At 54.7% G+C, this 25,671-nt stretch overlaps 1 protein-coding gene across 6 annotated transcripts in view; it reads left to right on the top strand.

The window, feature by feature from the left end:
• Src (SRC proto-oncogene, non-receptor tyrosine kinase) overlaps window positions 1-23,062 on the top strand; it is a 47,390-nt gene extending 24,328 nt beyond the window's left edge. For 4 of the 6 annotated variants that reach the window (XM_059261802.1, XM_059261804.1, XM_059261803.1 and 1 more), the window contains 13 exons: window positions 9,009-9,185; window positions 10,214-10,471; window positions 11,693-11,792; window positions 12,003-12,020; window positions 14,989-15,087; window positions 15,255-15,358; window positions 16,938-17,087; window positions 18,026-18,181; window positions 19,572-19,751; window positions 20,676-20,752; window positions 21,567-21,720; window positions 21,831-21,962; window positions 22,165-23,062. In XM_059261802.1, coding sequence (XP_059117785.1) covers window positions 10,222-10,471; window positions 11,693-11,792; window positions 12,003-12,020; window positions 14,989-15,087; window positions 15,255-15,358; window positions 16,938-17,087; window positions 18,026-18,181; window positions 19,572-19,751; window positions 20,676-20,752; window positions 21,567-21,720; window positions 21,831-21,962; window positions 22,165-22,373 — 1,629 coding nt within the window. In that variant the 5' untranslated portion in view covers window positions 9,009-9,185; window positions 10,214-10,221 and the 3' untranslated portion in view covers window positions 22,374-23,062. Of the gene's footprint in view, window positions 1-7,890; window positions 7,961-9,008; window positions 9,186-10,213; window positions 10,472-11,692; window positions 11,793-12,002; window positions 12,021-14,988; window positions 15,088-15,254; window positions 15,359-16,937; window positions 17,088-18,025; window positions 18,182-19,571; window positions 19,752-20,675; window positions 20,753-21,566; window positions 21,721-21,830; window positions 21,963-22,164 lie in introns of all 6 variants that reach the window. The other 2 variants (XM_059261806.1, XM_059261807.1) reach the window with 2 other exon arrangements.
• Window positions 23,063-25,671: the final 2,609 nt, after the last annotated feature.

The following is a 25,671-nucleotide window of genomic DNA, read 5'->3' on the forward strand; positions in this document are numbered from 1 at the left end:
TGCTGGTATTGAAGGCATATGCCACTACTACCTGGCTTGGCCTGGGCCTTTTTAAGGGAAATTTTAAAATGACTAATTCAGGGACTGGAGAGATGAGTCAGTGGTTAGTAATATGTGCTACTCTTCAAAGAGGATCTGAATTTGATTTCTTGTTCCCATATTGGGAGGCGAATGACCACCTGCAACCCCAGCTCCAGGGGATCTGACACCCTCTTTTGGCTTCCATGGACACCAGCACATGGGTAGCATGCATACATGCAGGCACAGACATGCACAAATAAAAAATGTACTGATTTAGGGCCAGCAAGGTGGCTCAGTGGATGAGTTCAATTCCCGGGACCCACATGGTAGAGGGAGAGAGTTGACGTCCACAAGTTGTCCTCTGATGGTGAACCTGATGCTTGAGTCTCCCCTACCCTTCTAGTCCATTTTCATTATGTAGCTCAGGCTACCCTCAAGCTCACCATCCTCTTGCTTCAGCTTCCAGAGTACAGGGATTACAGGTATGCGTCACCACACCCTGCATATTTTATTTCTTTCAGGGTTTTGATGATCTGCTTTCACTCCGGCCTGGGTAGTGTGAGTCTTCTCTTTCTTCCTTGATCAGTAGCTATTAGAACTGTATTGTTGATCTTTCAAAAGCACTAACCTGCTTTTGTTGATTCTTCTCGCTCTTCTCTGCTCTGTCAATTCCACACTGAGCTTTATTATTTCTTTCATTTTGCTTACCCTGAGTTTGGTTTGTTTAGACGGTAGTAGGTCAGCATATTGTGTTGACCTCCCTTTTCTGGCAGAGACATTTAAGCTGCAAAGTCCTCTTGAAGTTCCCTGTTTACTGCATTCAGAATCTTGCTATGCTGTGTTTTCATTTTCTTTTCTAAGCATTTTCTAATTATTTTAGTGTTTTCTTCCTCGGTAGTTTTCACCTTTGAGGTCCCCGATCACTTTCTGTTATTGATTTATTCTGCTCTGCGAGGCTGGAAACACGCTTTGTGTGATTTCATTTCTTTTAAATTTACTGAGCCTTGCTTTATGGCACAGCACATGGTCTGACTTGGAGAATGTTCCATGCACACTTGAGGAGCCTGTGGACTCCGCTGTTGCTGGGTGCCCAGTGAGGTTCGGCTTGTGTCTGTCTGTTGAGTCTTATGGTGTCTTGTGTCTGTCTGTTGAGTCTTGTGGTGTCTTTACAGCTCTTTCAGTTTGCTTTTCCTGTGAACTGACTGAGCTTACTTTTTTATCTTGTGTGAGCTCTTTATATATTAAGAAAAAACTCTTGTCTATCATATGAGTTGCAAACTTTTTTTTTTTCTAATTTAAATTTGTTTAACAAGCCAGGCAGAGTTTGATGTTTTTTTTGTTTTTTTTTGTTTTGTTTTTTGTTTGTTTGTTTTTGAGACAGGGTTTCTCTATGTAGCCCTGGCTGTCCTGGAACTCGATCTGTAGACTAGGTTGGTCTCAAACTCACAGAGATCTGTCTGCCTCTGCCTCCCAAGTGCTAGGATTAAAGGTGTGCACCACCATGCCTAGCCTAAGTAATATTTTAAAGACTTAAGTTTTTTAGAAAAAGAGGATAAATCAGTCCACATAAAAACTTAGACCGTAGCTAAGCATGGAGGCACACTTGGGAACCCAGCACTGTCCTGGTCTAAGTTCCAGGACAGCCAGGGTTTCGAAGAAAAACCTGTCTCCAAACAAAAACACAAAACCAAAAGCAACAACAAGAAAATTGACTCACTAAAAGAAAAAGAAAAAAATTCAGGCCTAGAAAGATGGCCCAGTAGTTAAGAGCACTGGCTGCTCTTATGGAGAACCTGGGGTTAGTTTCCAGCTCCCGCATGGTGGCTCAGAGTTGCCTGTTTTCCAGACCCCAGGGACCCAATGTCCTTTTCTGGCCTCTTTGGGCAAAAAGCACAGCAAGGTGAACATATGTACATGAAAGCAAATACTTGTATACGTAAAATAAAAATAAAAATGTATTTTATAAAACCCATTAGGCATTAGAGTTTTTTTTTTTTTTTTTTTTTTTGAGACAGGGTCTTACTGTGTAGCCTTGGCTGTCCTGGAACTTACTTTGTAGACCAGGCTGGCCTTGAACTCACAGAGATCCATCTGCCTCTGCCTCCCAAGTGCTGGGATGAAAGGTGTGCACCACCACAACCAGTCCATTAGGTTTTTTTTTTTAAATTTGTTGGTTCGTTTGATTTTTGGAGACAGGGTCTTACTATATAGCTCTGGTTGGCCTGGAACTCACTATGTGACCAGGTTAGCCTTGAACTCACAGAGATCCACTTGCTTCAGCCTTCTGAGTCCTGAGATTAAAGGCAATCACAACCTTGCCTGGCATCTCATTAGGGTTTTTACAGCATTCATGCTCAACTTGAAGGTTTTATGGGAATAATGGCTGTTTGTAATGCTAAGCTTTCCTCCATTTCACATTGAACACTAATGGTGTGTGAATATGTTACTGACTTTCAGATGACAGCTTAGCCTACTTCGCACACTTAGTGTGTGACTGATTTCAGTGTGTTCTTTTTTTAAGATGATGTGTATTATATTTTAGTTATGTGTCTGTGTGTGTCTGTGTATGGGTGTGTGTACTTTAGTGCCAGTGCCCATGGAGGCCCCGGAACTGGGGTTACAGGTGTCTCTGGGCTCTCTAAATGGAGGTGCTGGGAACTGAATGTGGGGCCTCTGAGGAGCAGTATACACTTTCAACCACTGAGCCATTTTTCTGGTCTCTAGAATGTTTTCTCTTGTTCTCTCTGGCCTCCATATTGTCTATAGACTGACTCTCAGATTCCTTTCCTAGTCTGTCCCTTGGTGCTTGGGGAGACTTTGGGAGGTCTTTGTCCGATGGTGACAACCATCAAAAGAGGTCAGAGGTCAAGACAGAGCTCCCACAGAAATGGCGGTATCAGCAGACACTTGTCACTTCCTGCCTGCTGAGGCCTGTGCAAACACCACTACTCTGAATCTTCCCTGCAACACGCTCGATTAAGCAGGAACAATCATGCCATTTCAACTTTGGAGGGGTAAACTGAGGCCTGCCTAGTCTGTGTGCCTAGGAAAAGGTGAGCGGGCACCTGCCCCTGGCATTGTAGCCCCAGGCCTGTGATCACTCTTTGACTCCTGTGGTGCCGTGGGCAATGGGGACCCTCTGCATGTCGGGCAGAGTCCAGGGGCATGTCTGCATCCTTTATTTCCTCTGTTGCCTTGGGCCAGGCTCTGGCTTCTCTGAACCTTGGTCTTATCTTTGAGGGGTGCAACCATAGCCTCTACTTGGCTATGCTGTAGGGACAATGGGAATTCCTTGTAAGTACCCAGCTTTGTGTTGGTATTCAAGGCCCCTCCAGCCCCTCTTGTACTGCTTCTCTGTTCTCTGTGAGGACAGTGTTTATCAGAAACTAATTCTATCCTGTCACATGGACTCTTAGCTCCAGACGTTAGGCTTATTATCAGCCCTATCTGTCTGTCCATCCGGCTGTCTGTCTGTCCACCCACCCACCCATCCATCTGTCCCTCTGTCTGTCCATCCGTCCATCCATTCATCCATCCATCTCTTTGTTTGCTTGTTTTGATTGTGGTGCTAATGATGGGAGTGGGGGCTCATGTGTGCGGGCGAGCACCCTCCACTGAATCATACACCAGCCCATGCCCATTTGACAGGAGGGAAACTGGGAGGGCACCATGGCTTGTGGAGAAATTCAGTTAGATGCAAAGCCATGCCCCAGCCTCACCTGGCCTCCCTCAGTCTGAGAACAGAAAACAGGTCTTCTTGTGAACCTCCCAGAGAAGGAGTGTGGAGTCCTGGGCAGTGGGAGGCTGGGCAGTGAGGGCCGTACCCAGAGCAGATCAGTGGACCCTGGGCCAGCCACTTAGGCCTTAGTACAGGGAGATTGTGCAGTACTCTCAAATGTTCTTAAGTACTCAGTGGTCCCGGGCTACTTGCCTAGTGAGCACAAGACCTCAGGTTCCATCCCTAGCACTGCAGATAATAGTTATTACCATGAGAAACTAACTTCCAGATGTCACCTGACACAGGATATAAAGTAGAAAGGAGATTTCCCTTTTCCGGTCCTACCCCTTGTCAGATAAAACATTGTGAAGACTTGGGGATTCTTCCAGAATGTTCTCTAAGCCTTGAGCACGTGTGCATACATCTGCACACACACATGCACAAACCAGTCTTACTACAGCAGTAGTAGCTCTTGTTTGCTGTGGGCAGCACAGAGCCCAGGGCCCGGGTCATCTCAATCCCTCACCAGCCCTGTAGGGTAGGTAGCTGGTGAGATTGACCCCACTTTCCAGATGAGAAAAGCAAGGCTCCACGATGCCAGTGGAGATAGTTCCCTGCCATCAAGAGACCATAATCTTTCCGTCTTTCTCTCTACTTTGACAGTGAGGCAGGAGCATCTTTCCAAACTACACTGAACTCTGGTGCTGCCCTGTGTCCTCAGGGTGATGAGGCTGTTGTTTCTTTTTAAAAAATGGTTTATTTATTTTATGTGCATTGGTATTTTGCCTGCATATATGTTTGTATGAGGCTGTCAGATCCCCTGGAGGTAGAGTTACAGGCAGTTATAGGCTGCCATGTGGGTGCTGGGAATTGAACCCAGGTCCTCTGGAAGAACAGCCAGTGCTCTTAGCCACTAAGCCATCTCTCCAGCCCCCTGTTATTTCTTTAGAGCCCCGATGGACACCCAGTTATTACTGGTTTTCTGTGGAGATCATTAACCCTATGTGATTTGTAGAGATGCCTCGGGCTTTAGGGTGGGCATGAGGGGATACGATGGCTGTGTCTGAGGGTGGCAGGGCCCTGGCTTGAGCGATGGGGCTGGGTTGGGTCAGGTTATATTGGAGGAAGAAGGTTCTGGAGTTTCCTCAGGGTTCCATGCTGCTACAGCTAGACCAGGCTCTCCCAGAGCCAGGGCTCTGCAAGTATTTGGTGACAGGCTGACCTTCACAGGGGGTGGGGGCAGGCTTATGGAGACGCTGGCTTCGGCAGGCCCTGGCCTATGGGTACTGGGATGTGGCAGGGGTGTGGAGTTAATCAGGAGCCTGTGGTCAGGCACTCGACCCACGGGAAAGGGCCACCTTCCTCTTGGGACCTCAGGCCCCCCAGTTCACATCCTCCACTGCTTCCCTTGGGCCCTCAACGACCTATCTCTCCTTCGTAGCTTTCAAGTGGCGGAAGAGATGGGGGGGCCCCTCAAAAGGGTGACTCATGGTGACTGGGCAGATGTCACACCCCTACTCCAGGGAGCCTGAGGTCTGGGACTGAGTTCCAGGAGAGATACCCTCCAAAGGGAGCCTCAACTCCACCCCGTATGTCCCCCTCCCAAAAAAAAAGCAACTGCTGAAGGCCTTGGTGGTGTACTCCTCAACTACTGGAAGGAGGGAGGGAGAAAGAGAGAGAAGAGAGGTCCTGGGGCGCCCTGAGTTCCCACCGGTCCCCTCAAGGAGCCCTTTTTCCTGCCTGCCCTGTGTGACTCATAGCTGTCACCCTCACCTTTTCACTCTTGCTGTGTGACTTCAGGCAGGTTCTTCAACTTCTCTGTGCCTGGGTCTCCCCATCAGTGAACTAAGGATGTTGTTAACACCCACATCCAAGATGCTCATGAGAATCCAGTGTTTGCCAAGAGCTTAGAGCGGGACCCAGCTTCTGGCGGGTTTGGACACTGACACCCAGCAATCCTCGGTCTCTGTAATGTGACCCTCTCAGTGACTAAGCAGGGCACAGTTTTGTGAGGCTGCACTCAGTCAAATGTTTCCAGAGCAGCTGGTAGCGCCCTGTCTGTCCTGGGTGCTGCTGAGAGGGAGCCTGGTGTCCAAGGAGCTTGGTGTCCATTGACCGCTCATAGACAGCAATTCCCAAGTCCACTTGGGCTGGTCACCGTGCTTCGAGGCCGGTACAGGCCCTCCCTCCGTTTCCGGTGCTGCGCTCGTCTATCCCTGCGGACCTGCACAGAAGTTCCACACTGCCGCCTGCAGCAGCCTGCAGGGCTTTTCAGAGATCTCCACTCATGTAGCGCTGCAGAAAAGAATTCCAGGATGAGTCGGTATAAAGCAGAGTTGAGTTTATTTAGGGAAGAGTTTGGGGGGTGGGGAGCTAAAGAGATGGCTCAGCAGTTAAGAGCATTCGCTGCTCTTCCAGAGGACCTGGGTTCAATTCCCAACACCCACATGGCAGCAGCTCACAACTGTCTGTAACTCCAGTTCCAGGGAACTGACTCCCTCACACAGACATACATGCAGGCAAGACACCGATGCACATAAAATAAAAACAATCATTTTGAAAAAAGAAAAAAAGATTTTAGGGCTAAGGAGGTAGCCCAGTTGGTAGAGCGCTTGCCCTGCATACAAAGACCCTGGGTTCCCTTTCCAACAGGATAAACAGAGCTTGGCGGATCAGGAGGCTATCCTCAGCTACTTAGCAAGTTCAGGGTCAGCCTGGGCTGTGGGAGAGCCTGTCTGGAAAAGATAAGGTGAAGAAGCAGCCGAGGAAGCCGCCCTCCTGCCAGCATTTGGCTTCCGGGTGTGCATGTGCTGGTGAGTGTACACCGCACATATGCACAGAAGCATGCACACCTCGAGCGCACACACAGACACAGATGTAAACATGGGATTTAACAGGAAGAGCGGAGCGTACAAAAAGGGCGGGATGCATAGGTGATGGTGGAGCTTCTGAAGGGCCCCCGGTCTCAGCTCTAGCTGTGTGGGATTTTGGAGCTTTTGGAATTATGCTGCTCGTGGGGTTTCTAAGGGACCTGCCTCTTTTCCTTTTTCTTTGCCTGACTCAACTCTCTTTCTGAGGCAAGGTCTCACTATGTAGCCCTGGTTGGCCTTGAAATCACTGTGTAGAGCAGGCTAGCTTTGAACTCACAGAGATCCGCCTGCTTCTGCCTCCTGAGTGCTGGGATTAAAGGCGTGCGCCACTATGCCCAATCCCCTTTTTCTCTTAAAAAGAAAAGATTTATTATTTTTGTGTGCGTGTGTGTGCACAGGTGTGTGCAGGGGCATATGCCTTTGTGCTAGGAGGCTAGAAGAGGGCATTGCGTCCCTCCATCCCAGAGTTACAGGCATTTGCCAGATGCCTGGCTTGTCACATGAGTGCTGGGATCTGAACCTGTGCTCTTAACCGCTGGGTCACCTTGCTAGCCCTGTTTCCATCCCAGGTGAGATCGTAGGGTGGCTCTGTATGCCTTGGGGAGGATTCCAGTATGATGGTGAAACCTTGGGCCACACAGACGGAACATGGGGCCTTCGACTGTAAATGGGGTTTGGAGATTCCAAGAAAATGGCAGGTTTAGCTGGAAATGGAGAAAGGTCACACTCAAAGGTCATGTAATCTTGGGCCTTCACCGTGGTTCGTTGCTGGTTCAGTATATATTTATTATTGTGTGTGTATGATATGCGTAAGTGTGGGCACAAGCATGCCACCGCGAGCCTGTGGAGGTCAGAAGACAACTCTTGGGAGTCCCTCCTCCTGTGGGTCTATGGCTGGAGCTCTGGTTGTCGGGCTCCACGTGGCCTTGGCTGGCTGAGCCATCTTTAAAGGGCTGAGCCGGCCCTGCTTTAGCTTCTTATTGGAAATACCTCTACAAAGAAGGGATGTTGTCTATGTTGGCAGCCTCTCTGCAAGCTTTAGTTGTGCTGGAGTTATTAACTCTCGGCTAAAGAGAGACTTGGATAGTTGGTGTGAGAGGTTCTTTTCCTTTCCCACAATCCCTTGATTTCCCCTGACTCTCTGTTTGCCCTCAGACTCAGGCTGCTGAGTGTCGCCTGCTCATCTCCCGCAGCCCACTCCTGGGCTGGCTCCCAACCTTGCTGCCTCTTCAGATACCTGGTGTTTGTATAACCAGCATTAACCACAGACCTCTTCCACAGACAGCTCCTACCCCACACACCAGCCAGCATTGCGACCTGTGGCCTAGGCCTCCTTGGATTTGCCTTCAAGGTCCCCACTTTACTTTTCTGTATACTCGGGGCGGGGGGGGGGGAGTTCCCCTTGATTAGTGTAAGGTCTCAAGTGCAGGGCCTAGACCCATGTTCTACCTCCTCAAAAGATGGGGCATACATCTTCCGGGGGCTGGTTCCCTTCAGGCACATCTCCCGAGAGACATTCCTGACCCCCCTCCAATGACAGGGGGCACACTATGCACTGCTGTGATCATTCCCAAGAAAGCTCTTGCTTCCAGACAATTCTTTGTATATGGTAAATAGATTTTATTTTAAAATCTGTTTTATATTTTGCATTGTCTCTTAAAATCCTTCTGGAACTGTTAGCCAAGGACTATACAACTTCCCGGGGGTTGCCGGGGGCCAACTAGGTTGGCTTCTAGCAAGCCAGGCTATAGGGAAACCCATTGATCAGCAGACCCCTCAGAACAGGGTCTGTGAGTACTGATGGGCACTGTGACCTGGAAAGAGGCCTTCCCTTACTGTCCACTGCTGGCCTGGCCCTCAGGAGTCTCTGATGATCCCTTGGGCCATTGGGCAGGTCTCCCCACGTCCCCAGCGTGAACCTCCACAGCTCTGAAGTAAAGGACAGGCTGCTGTACCCAGGTCCTGGAGGGTAGGGGCCACAGAGCTGGGCTTGGTACGGAGGACAACCGACGAGACTTGTTCCGTCACTGTTCTTTGAGGAGGTCTGGCCTAATGCTGAGGCCTTCTGCATCCCAGGGATTTCCCCCACCCCCGGCACATCCAGAGCACATGCCAGTGACTTGGTGTGCAGAGTAACCCCCGCTGTGGCCCCATTTGGTCATGCCATAGCTGTCACATAAAGGGAAGAAATGGCATAGGGATGATGTCTCATACCAGTGTAGACTAGACAGCTGAGGCCAGAACTGGGGAGCTGGCTTCCAAGCCTTCCGGACCACTGTATCACCTCCTTTCTCTTGTTCCCAGGATCTTTGGAAGGACAACGGGCATTTTGGCAAGGGGAGGCTTCTGATGATCTCAGGGTGAGAGCGCTAACAGTGTCCATGTTCACATCCCCACAGAGGCTCTGCAGATGCGGACGCTGAGGCCCAGAGAAGGGGAGCCACTCGCCTAGGGACACACAGCAAGAGAGGTGGAGCAAGGTCTCTAGGTCAAGACCCCGGACACCACAGCTGGTATTTGTGCCAAGCCCCCAGGCTGCTGCCCAGACCCGCTGGGGTAGCCCTGCTGCCCCCCAGGTGAGCGGAGATGAGAGAGTGGAGCCCCAGCCCAGCCTCCTGGCTCGGGCACAGATGTGGAAGGAGGGTAGCAGGGTATTGGATGCCATGGAGCCTTCAACACGGATCTCTCTGTGTGTCCTGGTCCCAGGACCTCCCAAACTTTGGGCTTCATCTTTGAACTCAGGCTTCTCTCACCACTCACCATCCACTTGGCTGTTTATTAAGCACCTACTGTGTACCTCACTCCGCACAGCAGTGAACAATTATAGGATTTAAAAGAAGAGGAGTTGCATGTAACCAAGGGCGGGTACAGTAGTCAGGGGGCTCATGAAAGGATCTGGAGGCCCCCTCCTAAAGGGAGTGACTGGAAACATTTTTATCGCTTTATTTATTTATTCTGTGTGCTTTTCGGGAGGCGTGTGTGTGAGCCGTGGCATGTGTGAAGGTCAGAAACCACAGGATAACTTGCAGGACTGTTTCTCACACCTCTTTCCACCGTGTGGGTCCTGGGGATTGAACTGAGGTTGTGGCTACCTGCTGACCTCAACCTGCTGAGCCGGCTCCCCAACCCAGGAAGCTGAGTGTTGACGGGTGCTGATTTGTCCTGGGGAAGCCGTCAGTGAACAGTTTGCAGAGGTCCTGTGGCTGGAGGGAAGGCCCGGTGGCCATCCCTTCTTCAGGCCACTTACTCTACTGTTGCCTCCATCACCACATGTAGCACACCCCACCCCACCCTACCCCGTGTTAGACAACTGGTCAAACTTGAGTGAGCACCCTAAGTGCTGGGGACACAGGTATGACTCAGTGTCCCTGCGCACGAAAGACTGAAACGGACTTTGGGTAGCGGAGGTCAGAGCTTTGGGCTGGCCGTGTCTTCTCTCCGTAGCTCGGTCCTAAGGTGCCAACAAGTGAAGAAACCCTGAGGCCAGCTCTCCCAGGCTGGCTCTTCCCCTTCTCAGGACCTGTTTCCCTACCCGCTGAGTGGGTGGGGTGCTTGTCTGCTCTCAGAGGCTCTCCTCTACCTCAGGGTCTTCTGTCGCCCCCAGCCAGGACCATGGGCAGCAACAAGAGCAAGCCCAAAGACGCCAGCCAGCGGCGCCGCAGCCTGGAACCTGCCGAGAACGTGCACGGGGCGGGGGGCGCCTTCCCGGCTTCGCAGACACCGAGCAAGCCTGCCTCCGCCGACGGCCACCGAGGGCCCAGCGCTGCCTTCGTAGCCACCGCGGCCGCTGAGCCCAAGCTTTTTGGAGGCTTCAACTCCTCGGACACCGTCACCTCCCCGCAGAGGGCGGGGCCTCTGGCAGGTCGGCTCTCCCTCTTGCTGTGTGTCTCAGGGCTGAGGTGCACCCTCTCTGGGCTCCCGGGGCTTGGTTTACCGGAGACTTCGAGTGGGGTAGGACTTGTAAACTGGAAAGCGGGGTTCCTGTCGCTTTGGAGGTTCATAGCATAACGGGTTCCGAAGGAGAGGCCTGTAGGGGACCCCGAAGTCCAGAGGGAAGGACCGCCCTGGACCGCCTAGCTGCAGCCTCCCGCCCAGCCTTTGTTTCCGACTGTGCGGTGCGGTGGCCCGAGTGCGCCCCTGCGCCCTCTGTTGGCGCTGCGAGGTGCCGCAGCCCTGTCGCCGAGGGGCTGAGCTGGGTGACTCACGCTCCTGCCAGATGAGTGCACGGCTACACACCCACTCGTGCAAATCCTACGCCTAGACCCAGCCACACGCACGGCTGCACACCCCCACAGGCACATCCCACGCTCAGACCCAGCCACACGCACGGCTGCACACCCACACGTGCAAACACCATGCTCAGACTCAGACCCAGCCACACGCGCAGCTGCACACCCACACAGGCACCTCTCATGGCCAGACCCAGCCATGATATGCGCCCACACTGGGCATGTGCCCACACTGAATGGAGACACCGTGGAAATGTCCACTGTGCTCCTGGACACACAACTAGGCCAGACACCCGCAGTGCAACACACAAGGACACAGGTGTGCCTACAGCCTTGCACCCTCAGACGCGGCTGTGCACCTCCAGTCATTGCTTGCACACGGGATGCAGACAGAGGCTAGGGTGTCCGGCCCCAGAGCCCACTCCAGGCGACCCGTAGACAGGCTGCCGACTTCTGCCTGAAGCAGCCACACACCATTCGTTCATTTGAGAAGCATTGGGGGGCCTTAGGCCACAGAGGGTGGGCTGCAAGAGTCCAAGGAGCAGCTGTGGGTGAGGAGAGACTCTGAGGGGACGGGCCTTGCAGCTCGGCCCAGATACCCAGAGCTTCCAAGGACACATACACAGAGGCAGAGTCCCCACTGCGTGGGGCCTGAGCAGAGCAGGACGCCTGTTCTCCGGGGCTTCTGCTTGTGTCGATGGGACATGCCAGGCAGGGAGCACCTAGTCTGCCTGCCGCCCCTTGCTCCCTCGCGGGGACGCAGTGTGCCACTTCTCAGGGTTAGGCAGGTGGCTGAGGCAGGCAGTCTCCTATCCCAATCCCAGGGCTCTGACACCTCACGTCCCTCTCTGCAGGTGGGGTGACCACCTTTGTGGCCCTCTATGACTATGAGTCACGGACAGAGACTGACCTGTCCTTCAAGAAAGGAGAGCGGCTGCAGATTGTCAACAACACGTGAGTGGCACGCCGGGAGAATGCACTGGGGGCGTGGACCCAGCTATACCCAGAGCTGCCGGCAGAGGGCAGTGCAGATCCCGCAGGGCCCCTCTGCCCTTGGTGGGTGGTGGCCCTCCCTAGACCCCCACCTCTGTCCTCCCTCGTCCCGGGCCCTGCCTTCGCACCTCAGCCTCTCCCTCTCTCTGCTTCTCTCTCGCTGGCCCTTAGGAGGAAGGTGGATGTCAGGTGTGTACCGAGGCCAGGTGGAGGGGGATGCTTCGCTGAGGCTGGGGGCTGCTCTCTGCATGTGCTTCCCCCACTGCCCCTGTGTGTGGTCTCCAGCCCCCTCTCTCATCCTGCATCCCACCCTTTAAGCCAACCCCTCCGTCTTCTCCCCACACTTTCCTGTTAGCTCCCCTCTGCCCTTCTGGTTTGTGATTCCACTTCGAGGGCCAGCTACACGCAGGACCCAGTGCATTCTGGAGGCCAGGGAGGGAGGCAGTGTGGTGGGGAGTGGGCTACCCCAGGCCAGGCCAAGGGTGGGTAGAGGTAGGCTGGGGTCCCCGAAAGATGGCCCCAGGAGAGGGGCTGCCCGTCAGAGGAAGGACAGTGAGCTACTGCAGGTAAGGGTGGTGAGCAACCTCCCTGGGAGATGGGCAGCTGATGGTTGGAGGTGCTGGCTGGGCTGCGGGGGGGCGGGGGGGTCTCCTTGGAGCAGGTAAGGTTTGGGGAGTTTGATTTGGGGTGTTCTAGAGGGGAGAGGAATCCGTCACGGAGAGCCCACAGGCCTGGCCAAGGAGGCAAGCTTTCCACATCCCTCAATGTGTCTCGCTGCTCATGCCTCCTGATCCTTGCGCATGCTGTTCCTTTTGCCTGGAATATTCCTTCTCCTCTGTCCATCTGGTGAACGCCTATTCATCCCTCAAGATCCAGGGTGGGACTGCCCGCTGTGTGAGGCAAAAGCGAGCAGGTGCCATGTGCTGTGCCAGTCATTCTCACCCATGCCCCCCCCCCCATCTTGTTATCGCTGACCCTGGGGGCAGCAGTAATGGGGGAGGGGCTGGCCCTATTTTACATATGAGGAAACTGAGGCTCAGAGTTGTGAGGGCCCTTGTCCAAGGTCACATGGCTACTGAGTAACAAGCCCCGGATGGAACCTGGACGTTTGCCCTCCCTTTCCTAGACTGCCAGCCTGTCCCCTTGCTTCTGGGGGTCTCAGCCTCTGTGGATTCGGGTTGCAGTGTTTGGCTGTGGACACCAGAGGCCCCCTGGACTTCAGCCTCTCTCTGCCATGGACTATGCTGTGTGGCTTTGGGCAAATCATGGCTCTCTCTGTGCCTCATTTTCCCCACTGGGGAGATGGATGCTTTGGATTGAAAGATTTTAGAGAGCTTCTGACCTGAGTCTGTGTAGCTTTGGGCAAATCCTCTCCTACTACTCCATGCCTCAGTTTCCCCAGCTCTATAAAGAAAACACTGGTCTCTCTTGCCAGAGTGACTGCGTTTTCCTCCTCTCTCAAATGTGGTTTCTTCATCTGGGGGTGGGATTCTTGCCTTCTTCCTTGTAGGATGACCTTGGGGGTCAAATCAGACAGGAAACTGTGTGTACCCCAAGCAGAGGTGGAGCTTTGGGGCACGGGTGCTGGGTGAGCTTGCACCCTGCCGTGTGTCTGTCCTGCACGGCTCAGTCATACCCTTTCACTGCACACGTCCATCTAGAAGGGACCCCTCTGGCCCAGCACCAGTCACCAGAGTCAGGTCTGGTGCTCCCCTGGCCTCCAGCAGGTCCTTCGAACTTTCCCAGCCCTGCTTGCTCCTGGCCTCAACCTCTCCGTCTATAAAGCTGGGTGCAGATATGCTCAGACATCAAGTGTGTTCAAGCTGGGACTGTGATGTGAGGCCAGGGCCTTTCTGTCTCTGGGCCGGGGTGGGGTTGCTGTACATCTTCTCAGGGTCGAGGCAGGGGCCAAGGACCACACCAGCTGGCTCATTTGATACCCACCTTGCCAATCCCCAATCCTTGCATGGAGATGAGCTGGAAAGCCACTGAGCCTCATGGTACCCACAGGGAGGCACCTTCCCCGGGACCAGGACCTTCGCTTCTCCAGCCTCAGTATTTCCATCTGTACAGGGGGTGTGGGAAGGGCTGGACCCTACCTCCCAGGCCCTGTCCCCCGATCTTCCCTCAAACCTCCAGCCTTTGCCCTGTCCCCTTTGGTTGCTTTGGATGTGAGGCCTCTGGCTGCCCCCTGGCCCCGTTCCCAGTGTCCCCAGCACTGCCTGGCTCTCGCTCTCTCCCTCGGCCCCCGCCAAGGCCTCTCACCACCCGCATCTCTGCCTCTTCTCTCCTGTCGGGCTCTCGCTTGCTCCTCCCTCCTCTGTGTCTGGACCCCTGCTCCAGCCAGACCTGGTTCACATTCAGATGGCTGCAAAGGTACTTCCCCCCCTCCCCTCCTGCCCAGGCCCAGAGCCCGAACCCTGCCGGGAGCCCTCCTCCCTCCTTCCTCTTCCTCCCTCCTTCCTCTTCCTCCTTCCTTCCCCTCTTCCTGGGGCAGTTATTGTAGAGGGCCCTGGGTACCCGGCCTCTGCCACCTCACTCCCCATGACCCGCTGTGTGACTTTGGGCCTGGCCCAGTTCTCTCTGGCTTCACTTTCCCTGTGGACAGGGGTAGGCTGAAGGAGGAGGCCTGTAGTTTTGGCTAAGGACCTATAGGAGTGAGCTATGATTTGGGACAGGGGCAGGTATTGCTTGTTTGAAGGGATGGGCCTGGACTGTTGCTGGGCCCCAGAAGGGCCAGCCTTGTCTCCATTGGGTGTCAGGGCTCTCAGGGCTTGGCAAGCTGTTGAAGGTCTAATGTGGCATCCATCTCACGTAAACCCTGCTTACCCCTCCTTCTCTAGACAGGGAGCTTCCTCCCTCTCTTTCTCCCCAGGCAGCCCTTGGCACCTGCAGGCCGCTATGCACTTCTGGACAGTGCCTCTGGGCTCGGTCCTTGGGCTGACAGGGCTCAGTTTTGCTGAGGTTTTGGGTGGCATCCTCCTGGGTCAGCGTGACAGGGAGGTGTGAGTTCCAGGCCAGCTCCTGCTGGCTTGCTGTGGACACAGGCTAGCCCAGCTTCCTTTGCTGCAGAGCCTGGCCGTGCACCTGGGAAGGTCCGGGTTGCTGACCCTGCTCCTCTGATGATGCCATTCTTTGCTCCCTCCCATCTGCTCAGAGAGGGGGACTGGTGGCTGGCACACTCGCTGAGCACGGGACAGACCGGTTACATCCCCAGCAACTATGTGGCACCCTCCGACTCCATCCAGGCTGAGGAGTGAGTATGTGGTTTAGCTACTGTCTGCTGCCATTGCCACCGCTAGCAGGGTCCCTCCTGGGCCTGAGTGGGCAGCAGGCTGGCCACTCTGAGTCCCAGCACCCAGAGCCAGCATGGTGGGCCGTGAACACTGCCCAACCAACACAGATTTGTCCCTCCCACCCCAGGTGGTACTTTGGCAAGATCACCCGACGGGAGTCAGAGCGGTTACTGCTCAACGCCGAGAACCCGAGAGGGACCTTCCTTGTGAGGGAGAGTGAGACCACAAAAGGTATGTCTGAGACATCTGTGGCTGGTGGAACTCGGCTTTGAGGGTATTGTCTGAGCTGGGTATTGGAGAGTAAGTAGGAGTTTGGTACGTGGGATGGAGAGGGAAGAGCCCCCCGGTGGAGGTGATAGGAGGAATTAAAGTCAAGACGGTGCTTGAGGAAGACAGGTAATCCAGAGGTCAGGGCGGCCAACCTGAGGCTCTCTGCTTTGGCCTCAGTTTCTCACACGGGGGAGGGAGGGGTGGGCACAGGTAATGAGGAGCTCTGAGTGCACACAGCCACACTTGTCCCTTGTTCCCAGGACGGTACAGATGCAGGGGGCCCCTCTGTTTCCTTTTCCCCTTTCCCAGGGGCCTCTCCTGGCCTTCCCCTTCCCCCACAGTCTGTTTCTGCTCTGTTCCTGCCTCTTCTCCTAGCCCATCACCATGGCAACCAAGCCAGGCTGCTTCCTGTGGGCCTGGGGCTCAGCGGGAGATGGAAAAGTGCCTGCCCCCATGTGTGCTTGTGCATGGCTGGAGTTGGCCAGCGCTGCTTGGGAGTGAGATGTGGTGTGGTCCTGGTTCCTGGGGCTCGGGGGGGGGGGGGGGGGGGTATGGCAAATGTGGTCACCGGGCATAGGTACGCTACTGTGGGTATATGTGGTCCCGCTTGGCTATGGCCTTTAGCCTGTGCCTTCTGTATGAATGTGATGTGTGCCGTCTGCAGAAACCATGACTTCCCAGTGTAGCTTTGAGACAGGCAAGGATGGGTCCCAGGTCCAGCCCCGCCTAGCTCGCTCACAGGTTACCAGAGGATCATTGCATCTACCTGCCAATGTCAGGTGGGACTCCAGGGGCCTCAGCAGTGGGTGGTAGGGAGGCAGGCCTTCCATTCAGAGCTGCCCACTACCTGTCAGTTCCCTGGAACCTGTGCCCCCCCTCTGGGGCTCCCCTTGTTCCCTGATGCTACCTCAGATGTCCCTGGCTCTATTTAACAAAGGTTTCTGTGTAGGACGTTGCCAGTTGTGGTTTTTCTAGGCTCCAGGGAGGCAGGGTGGCCTCACAGGTCACACTCAGTGTGTGCCTCCTGCCCTGGGCTTCTCTGGCTGCCAGGGTCAATACTCACATATGTCCACATAGCCAGCTACCACTCCTGTCTGCTCCGCTTGTCTCCAGGAAGCAGAACAGGACAGACATGGCAGTGGGCAGATCCAGAGAGGGCAGCGGACAAGCTAAGAACACACAGCTGCCTGGGGCCTTTCCCAGACCCCAGCCAGCATTTATGGAGCGCTTGCTGAGTACACATGAAGCTTCACAGTAGTCTCGTTGTGTAGAGGAGGAAACTGAGGCCCGTAGAGGACCAGCAGTGGCTTGTCAGGGTCACACAGTTGGGATTCAGAGGTCTTACCAGAGCTAAGAGTTTGGGGCAATCCCTGGCGTGGGGATTTCGTGCCTAGGCTGAATGACTGTGCCTGCGTGGCTGCTCTGGAGCCTGTTCCTGGTCACACTAGGTGCTGAAAGAGGGCGAGGACTAAACTCACTTCCTCGAGCAGGGGGCACATCAGCAGGGTGCCACAGCTCTCTCCTCCCTGCCTGTCCACAGGTGCCTACTGCCTCTCCGTATCCGACTTCGACAATGCCAAGGGCCTCAACGTGAAGCACTACAAGATCCGCAAGCTGGACAGCGGTGGTTTCTACATCACCTCCCGCACCCAGTTCAACAGCCTGCAGCAGCTGGTGGCTTACTACTCCAGTGAGTACCCCCTGGCTGCCACCCCAGGAGGGCGTGGGGTACCGCGGGGTGTGCCTCCTCAGCCCTGGAGTGCCTCTCCTCCATCTTCTCCCCGCTCCCCTCGCTCCCTGCCTGCCAGCCCCCTCCTCTCCTTCCTCTGCAGCTGGCTGATGAGGAGGGGTCTGCCTTGAGCAAGTTAGAAGGGAGGGGCCGAGGCTGGTGGTGATTGTTTCTGCAGCCCTAAGACTGGTCTGAACCGGTTCCTGGGAGAGGAGGAGGGGGAGGCCTCTTTGATAGAGAACAGCAGAAGGGGGGCTGGAGCTGGGATGCGGGGCCGTGTGCAGCGGTGGGGCTGCTGTGCCCTTCTGTGCGTGGCGGCTGCCGGCGTAAGCTGCTAGAGCGGTCCCCTCAGCCTGAGCCTCTGGCTTCTTTAGGACCAGCTGCCTCTCTATCGGTCTGCCTCTGCTCTGGGGCTTATTTGGTACCCAGACCAAATCCTCCAGGGTGAGGTAACTACCCTAGTTACCCCTCAAAGCCAGACCAGGAATCTCTTCCTCTGGAATGCTTTCCAGAGCTCCCAAAGGATTCCCAAAGCCTGCTTGATTCCCCACTCCCAGTCTATCCTCTGTCACTTCCGTGGTCCTGAGAGGTGACTAGGGAAGCTTGACAGATGACTGGGTGTGTGGGTGTGTGTGTGGCTTCCTAGGGTAGGCTCCCATACCTGTTCGAACACCCCTGGTTCTCTGGCACCCTCAAATCTGATGGATGAGTGAATGAATGAGTGGGTTGAGCAGGTGAATTTCGTGTTGCAGGCCTGTGAGGAGTGGAGATTTACAGGAGGGTGTCTGTCTATCCCCAGAGCTGGTGTGCATGCGATGTATAGGGCCATACCCCCAAGACAGGGAAGCCAGCTTGCTGGGGCCCCCTGCCTAAGCCCTATTCCCTGCCTCCATCTCCAGAACACGCTGATGGCCTGTGCCACCGCCTCACTACTGTGTGCCCCACATCCAAGCCTCAGACCCAGGGCCTGGCCAAGGATGCCTGGGAGATCCCCCGGGAGTCCCTGCGTCTGGAGGTCAAGTTGGGCCAGGGCTGCTTTGGAGAGGTGTGGATGGGTAAGGAACACACACCCCTGCCCCCACCCCAGCCAGCTCAAGGACCTTGGATCCCCCTCTCCTTAATTGTCTCTGCTGAGCAGCTAGTCTGTTTTTATTTTATGATTGTATTAACTGTTCAGAGTATCACATTTCCTGCGATGTTTTCAAACCCACACGTAACATACTTTCTTAGGCCCCTTCACCCTGACTATGACCCAACTGGGGTCAGCACTGAGATGGGCACACCCGACTCCTTGTAGCCCATGCTTGTAGGGCAACTGTGTACCAAGAGCTGCTGGGACCTGGGCACCACGGTCCTCCAGGCCTGTGCATGTCTGGTCAGGTCTCACACCCAGCCTCGGCCTCCTGATGTAAAATGAGGACCGATGTTAAGCTTCAAGAGGCATCTGCGTATTAGCTTGGAACAGAAAGAGAAAGTGCTGTGGCGAAGGGGGAAGTCAGTGTCCTGTTTCCTGGAGCCACTGGGAGTCCCCTGTGACCGTGAGGTGTAGACAGCCCTAGCCAAACCCAGGTCCCTCTGCCCAGCCAGGAGGAGCACAGGGGCACTGATTGGGGCTGCAGTGGCTGTGCCACTTCACTCTCCTCCCTTCAGAGGGCGCTAGAGGGGCTGGGGCCAGGTGGGGAAGGGACGTATGTCCTGGGCTGTGAAGAAGAAGGAAAAGCCAGCTCCCAAGCTCAGACCAAAAGGAGGATTTAGACAGAACCTGGGTGAGCCACAGCCTCGGTCCATCTCAACTATGATTCTTGGCAAGTGTGCGGTGGGGATCTGAGAGGGCCTCTCACTTCATTCTGGGGTTCTACATAGACCAGGAATTGCCATAAACAGATCCCTGGATAGCCTGACTCAGGAAGGGCTAGAGAGCTAACCTGTGCTACCCTCAGACCCAGTCCTGTGACAAGGGGGACTCCCAGGCTGCCCTGTCATTTCCCTGCCTGGTGAGGTGCTGGCACGGAGCTAACCTCTTGTTCTGGTGGCCCCAGTGGCCCCAGACATAGGCTTCCCATGTCCTGGTTGCTGATGCCTGGAGTCCTGGCAGCGCCCCACCCAGCAGAAACATGGTCACCCCAAGTGAAAGCAATTGAGATGGGCCCTTGCTCACCTACCCACCAGGCTGCTGTCCTGCTCTCTGGCAACGTTCCTTACCAATCAATGTCTCATGGCAGCTATGGTTTGTTAGCAGACTCCAGACACTCCTTTCACAGTCCTGGGAGGAGTCTCCATCCTTGAGTCTATTTTATAAGTGGGAATACAGAGTCTGAGTAAGGTCCCTGGCCATGGCTGAGCCCGTTCCATGAGTCGGGAGGCAAGGGTTGAGATAGGCACCCATGTAGGCCCCAGTGCCACAGAATGGTGGCCTGTGCTGAGGGCACTGTCACTCCCCCACAGGAACCTGGAACGGCACCACGAGGGTTGCCATCAAAACCCTGAAGCCAGGCACCATGTCTCCCGAGGCCTTCCTGCAGGAGGCCCAAGTCATGAAGAAACTGAGGCACGAGAAACTGGTGCAGCTGTATGCCGTGGTGTCGGAGGAACCTATCTACATTGTGACAGAATACATGAGCAAGGGTAAGGCGTGTGCCTGGGGAGAGCGGCACCCAGGTGCCTGCACAGAGCAGGCCACACGAGGACAGCTTGCTTCTTACCCTGAGCCAACCCTCGATGAGTGGACGGTTACCTGAGGGACTGCCTCGTTCCTTTCATAAATAATAACAAGAAATAATAATACCTTTTTAAAAAAGGGGTTATCCTTCTGTCCTTTACCACTGTCAAGATCCCTAGGTGGTGTGGTGGCCCACACCCGTAATCCCAGTGCCCAGGGGGTTGAAGCAGGAGGATCTTGAGTTTGAGGCCAGGCTGGCTACAAGGCAAGAATGCCTCAGTAAACAGTCATGTGGGGCTGGGGCTGGAGCTCAGTAGGTAGAGTACTTGCCTAGCACACACAAGGCCTGGAGTTTGGCCTTAGGTTGGATCCCTAGCGCTGCACCGATTAGGCATGATGACATATACCTGTGGTCCCAGCACTGAGATGGTAGAAGGAGAAAGATCAAGAGTTCGAAGTCAGCCTCCATTGCATAGTGAGTTGGGCTACTTGAGACCCAGACTCAAAACACAAAATGTGTATATAGCACCCACCCACGTTACCTCAAGGTTCCCTGCTGTCCTTAGTGACTGGGACTCTCCAGCCCCAGGCAGCCACGGGTTGGCAGGCTTGGTCCAGATAAACATAATGTGTCTTGGGCTTTACACATAGTCTTTTGCGTCGAACGTCCCCCAACACACACACACACCACCACCACCACCACCACCACCACCACCACCACCACCACTGCAAGGACCCAGTAGGATTTCTTGGTCCAGCTCCCTGGAGTGTTTGCCTGTGAGTGTCAAAGACTGAACTGAGGCTTTTGAGCAGGCGATCAGGGTCTGGGGGCCACAGGTTCCTGCACAGGGAAACCCTGGCAAGGATAGAGCTGTTTTTTTTCTCTCCAGGGAGTCTGCTGGACTTTCTCAAGGGGGAAACGGGCAAATACCTGCGGCTACCCCAGCTGGTGGACATGGCTGCTCAGGTGAGTCTCCCTCCCACCTTCCTACACACCTTTAGCTCTCGGGCTTGGAGCGCCCTCTCTAGGAGGCCTGCTTTCATTACACCCAAATCTCCCCTTGCTACTCAGTGGAGCCCTGGCTGGTGCCTGGGATGGTAAGTAGGTAGTTGTGGACAGCACACCATATCTGGGCATCAGAGACGCACATATACATAATTAAAAATAAAAATAAAATATGAAAAGTTTAAAATTTGTTGTTTCCATTTGATAGATGAGGAAACCGAGGCTCAGAGAGGGGACTCAGGACAACAGGCAGGACCAGGCATGTTCCTGTGTCCTTGGGTCATCTGGGTCCTCTTTTTTATACTCACCTGCTTCCCTGGCTGCATCTTATTGCGACTTCCCCATTGCCCTTTGCCTGGACCCCTCCCCCACAGAGCTCTGGTCTACCTTTTCTTTTTCTTTTTAAAAATTTTATTTATTTATGTTTTTTTTAGGCATTAGTGCTCTGTCTGCACATATGCTTGCAGGCCAGAAGAAGGCACCAGATCTCATTACAGATGGTTATGAGCCACCATGTGGTTGCTGGGAATTGAACTCAGGACCTCTGGAAGAGCAGTCAGTGCCTTAACCGCTGAGCCATCTCTCCAGCCATGGTCTACTTTTTCAAACCAGTGATGATTACTCTAAGCTGAATGAATTCCTTGCTTGAAAAGACATGGGATGGGCAAGGCATTGGTCCTCTCTCTATCCTTGGGAATGACCAGCCCGGGACACCTGTTTACAGCCCTGGGATGGGTGTGGGTTGATCCCTGAGCCAGGCTCTCTGTCTCTACAGATCGCCTCAGGTATGGCCTACGTGGAGCGGATGAACTATGTGCACCGGGACCTCCGAGCCGCCAACATCCTGGTCGGGGAGAATCTGGTGTGTAAGGTGGCTGACTTTGGTCTGGCCCGGCTCATAGAAGACAACGAATACACAGCCCGGCAAGGTGGGAGCTCCTGGGGGGTCATCCGATGGTGTCAGTCTGCCAAGTGGACTTGGGAGAGTAATGCTCCTGTGGCAGACCGGTAGTGACAGCCTGTGCTTTCTTGCCTTTAGGTGCCAAATTCCCCATCAAGTGGACTGCTCCTGAAGCTGCTCTCTATGGCAGATTCACCATCAAGTCAGATGTGTGGTCCTTTGGGATCCTGCTGACCGAGCTCACCACGAAGGGACGGGTGCCCTACCCTGGTGAGGAGGCTACACCTGTGTCCCTGACCTTGGCCCTAAGGGCAAGTCTCACCCCCTCACTACCTCTGGGCTTCCTTTTCCTGGGGCTGGTTACCAAAGAGGCTAGTCTCTGATCTCAGGCTGCCTCTGGTCAGGGCTCTTAGCCTCAGAGACAGGCTGCGTCAGTCTCCTAAGGCATCGCCTCACAGCCTTCTGTTCACAGGGATGGTGAACCGTGAAGTGCTGGACCAGGTGGAGCGGGGCTACCGGATGCCTTGTCCCCCCGAGTGCCCCGAGTCCCTGCATGACCTCATGTGCCAGTGCTGGCGGAAGGAGCCTGAGGAGCGGCCCACCTTCGAGTACCTACAGGCCTTCCTGGAGGACTACTTCACGTCCACCGAGCCTCAGTACCAGCCTGGGGAGAACCTATAGGAACTGTGTGCACAGGACTGTCGCCCCTAGGCTTCTGGGTGTGGCATCTGATGCACCTGCCTCCCTTCACCCTCTCTCTGGGGCTGGGTTGCCTCAGGGACGGGGCAGCCTGGAAGGACAGGTTGAGGCTGGTACAGTGACTGCCCCACAGCCTGCCCTGGCCACAGGCCCACTCTGCATTCTCTCTGGAGTCAGCCTACTTCTCGTAGAAGACACTGGGTGAAGAGCAGGGGCTGGGGGAGGGAGGGCAGTTTTCCAACCTCAGCCCACTCCACTCACCTGGCTCCTCCCCACGTTCTTCACCCTGGGTCTGTTTCAAGCTGGCCAAAGAGCCTTTCCAAAGAGGAATGAGGCCCAGCCCTTGGCCTAGATCTACTTCCTGCCCCTGGCCATCCTTGTTGGAGGCTTCTGGGTGGAATTTTGGGTCTGGAACCATCTTCCATGGCTCTCAGGCTAGACAGCCCAAGGCCCAACACACGTTGGGATAAGAGTCTGAGTGAGCGCTCCTTCAGCCCTGTCCTCCACATGGGACCCTTGGCGATCACCAACACATTGTCCTCATTTCTCTGTTGGAAAATGAAATCCAGAGGGGCCGTGACTTGCCCAAGGCCATGGGCAGTTCAGGGTTGAGGTGGGTTAGGACCTGGTGCTCCCTCTGTCTTCTCAGGAACCGATGAAAACTGTCCTTAAAGGCCTGAGACTGGTTTACCGGGGGCAGAATTCTGCCACTGACGCTCATGGGTCTGTCGTGGGGGAAGAATGGAGGCGAGCATAACGCTGAGCCAGGAATGAGGGGTGCAAAGTGATGGTGTGCACCAGGGTCAGTCACAATGTGGGTGGGCTTTGACCTTAAGCGCCAGCCATGAAATGGAGTGAGCTCCCAGGCTGCAGAGGCAATCAAGCGGAAGAGCTGAGAAGTTGGGAGCCCCAGTTGTCCTCCTCCTTTTGTCCGATCATTTCAACACCTGGCCCCTGCTCTCCGCCCATGCTGGTACCTCAGCTCATGGGGACGGAGGGAGCTCCTTGGCCAGGGAAAGGTGGGTGGGGACCCTCACTGCTGTGTCCCGACACTGGCCCTGCCCTCTCTCTGAGCTACAGTCTCTGCTCCTGTGGCTGTGGCCCGTGCCATTGTTCAGCCCCTGTATAGATCACAGCTGGGAGTCCAAGGGGCCCACAGCCCCCGGACAGCAGTCAACTGACTGCTTGGTCCCTGACTCTTCTGCCCAGCCTTGGGGTATGTGGTGGCTTCTCTCTGCCTCAGTGTCCGCATCTGTAAGGTGGGTAGTTGATGGTCTGTGGCATCTCAACTGAGGGCCCCTGTGTGTGTATGTGTGTGTACATGTGCCTGTGTGTCTTTCCTTGTGTCCATATTTAACATGTAAAAACACCCCGACTCTCCCCCCAGACATGACCATTTCACCCACTGCCCCATCACAGCAATAATGTCCCCACTGCCGGGGCTTCGAGCCAGCCAGGCCCTGCTTGCAGGGAAGGAGGCCAAGCTTGGCCTGCTCTGACATTTCCACTTCCCTCCCATCGTCTCTTGCCCAAGTTTTCCCATCTACCTGGCAAGTCTGAGCTTGCCACCCCATTCTCCCCACCCCACTCCAGCTACCCAAGGACCTTTGTATACGGTGGCCTCAACTGTCCTGTTTTCTTCTTTTTTCTTTTCTTTTTTTTTAACAGTGTTTTGTAGATTTCAGATGACTATGCAGAGGCCTTGGGGACCCTCCAGCTCTGGGCAGGACCTGGGGATCCCACATTCCGTGGCCCAGGTTTAGAAGGAGGGGAACCCAGAACTGGTTGTACATACTTTGCATACTGTCTGATTAAACACAAACAGACCTCAGTTTGGCCAGCTGTTTATTGAACATCTACTACGTGTGTGAGAGAAAGAAGAGTCTGGATGTGAGGGAACACAGCAGTTAGGCACCTTGATCCCTGCAGCTGGGTGGCTTCCGGGACTCAGGGGTGATGTGATCAGATGGGACAGATGCAGCACCAAGGGTCTAGGGGAAGCGAAAGTTTAGGGCAAGGATGCTTATGAGACACGGGCAGCTGGCATGATGGGGCAGGGCTGCCTAACCTGCGTGGAGTGTGTTCATGGGTGATCTCAAAGGCTGTGTGTGTGTGTGTGTGTGTGTGTGTGTGTGTGTGTGTCCTGGTGGGGTGGGTAGGAGTGAACCCATGCAGACCCTGAGCCCCCGGGGAGAAGCCCTGACACCTTCCTTGCCTTGTCCCCGACCCATCTGGAGACCTGTAAAGACTTCTTTTCTCCAGAGTAAACCTGGACCTGCAAGTCCCTGCTAGCTGCTCAGTTAAAACCAGAACACGTCTTACTTCATGTCCTCTTCACAAGTCAGTACCACAGTGGACACCCGAGGCCACCCCATTCTCCTGACTTTGTATAAGGTGGCCTCAACTGTCTGTCCTGCTTTCTTTCTTTTTTAAAAATGTGTGTCAAGGAACAAGGCAGGTGTGGATAGGGGCTTATGGCCTGTGTCTTCTGCTTCCCCGCAGATCTTCTATACTCAGTGCGGTCACGCTCTCTGCACACACACACACACACACACACACACACACACACACACACACACACCCTGTGGTCTGTGAGTAGGGGTGATCTAGGTGAACATGGCATGCTGTGATAGGTGGTGTGAGTTCACATCCACCTCCACACAATGCTCTCTAGCTCTCCCTTTCCACTGTGACTCAGTTTCTCCTCCCTATTGTCCTCTGTCCATTTCCAGCTTCATACTCTGGGCCTGGCTGGTTCTACTCTGGAAATCTCTTTCCTCTTTCTAGCTCCTATTCAACCTTCAGAACATGTCCACGGCCATAGAGCACCCTGCAAGTTTTCTCTGAGCCCTGGGATCTTCAGGGGCTGCCATGGTGGTGCAGAGTTCCACCCACTGGACCAGGTGCTGGGGGGCTGGCTGAGATGCCCCCAGGCCCCAGCCCATGGGGCAAAATCTATGCAGGGGAGGGAGGCGGTGGTCACTTCCCTCTCCGCTCCCCACCAGTTCCTTCTCTGGTTTCTAGTTCCACACTCTGGCCATGTTAAGTTTGCTTTCACGGGGCTCTACATGTGAGAGAGACAGGGACAGGTGCAGACAGCAGAGGCAGGGGGCATCTTTAGTTAAGCAGGTTTGGCCTGCTTAACTATCCTGCTTCAGAGCATGAGACCCCGGGGCCCTTTCTGTTTCCATTGCTCCTACTCTTCAGATCTCTGGAGTTTGAGGCCAGCCTGGTCTACAGAGCAAGTGCCAGGACAGCCAGGGCTACACAGAGAAACCCT

The sequence above is a fragment of the Peromyscus eremicus genome, chromosome 4, assembly GCF_949786415.1.
Source record: "Peromyscus eremicus chromosome 4, PerEre_H2_v1, whole genome shotgun sequence".
NCBI lineage: Eukaryota > Metazoa > Chordata > Mammalia > Rodentia > Cricetidae > Peromyscus > Peromyscus eremicus.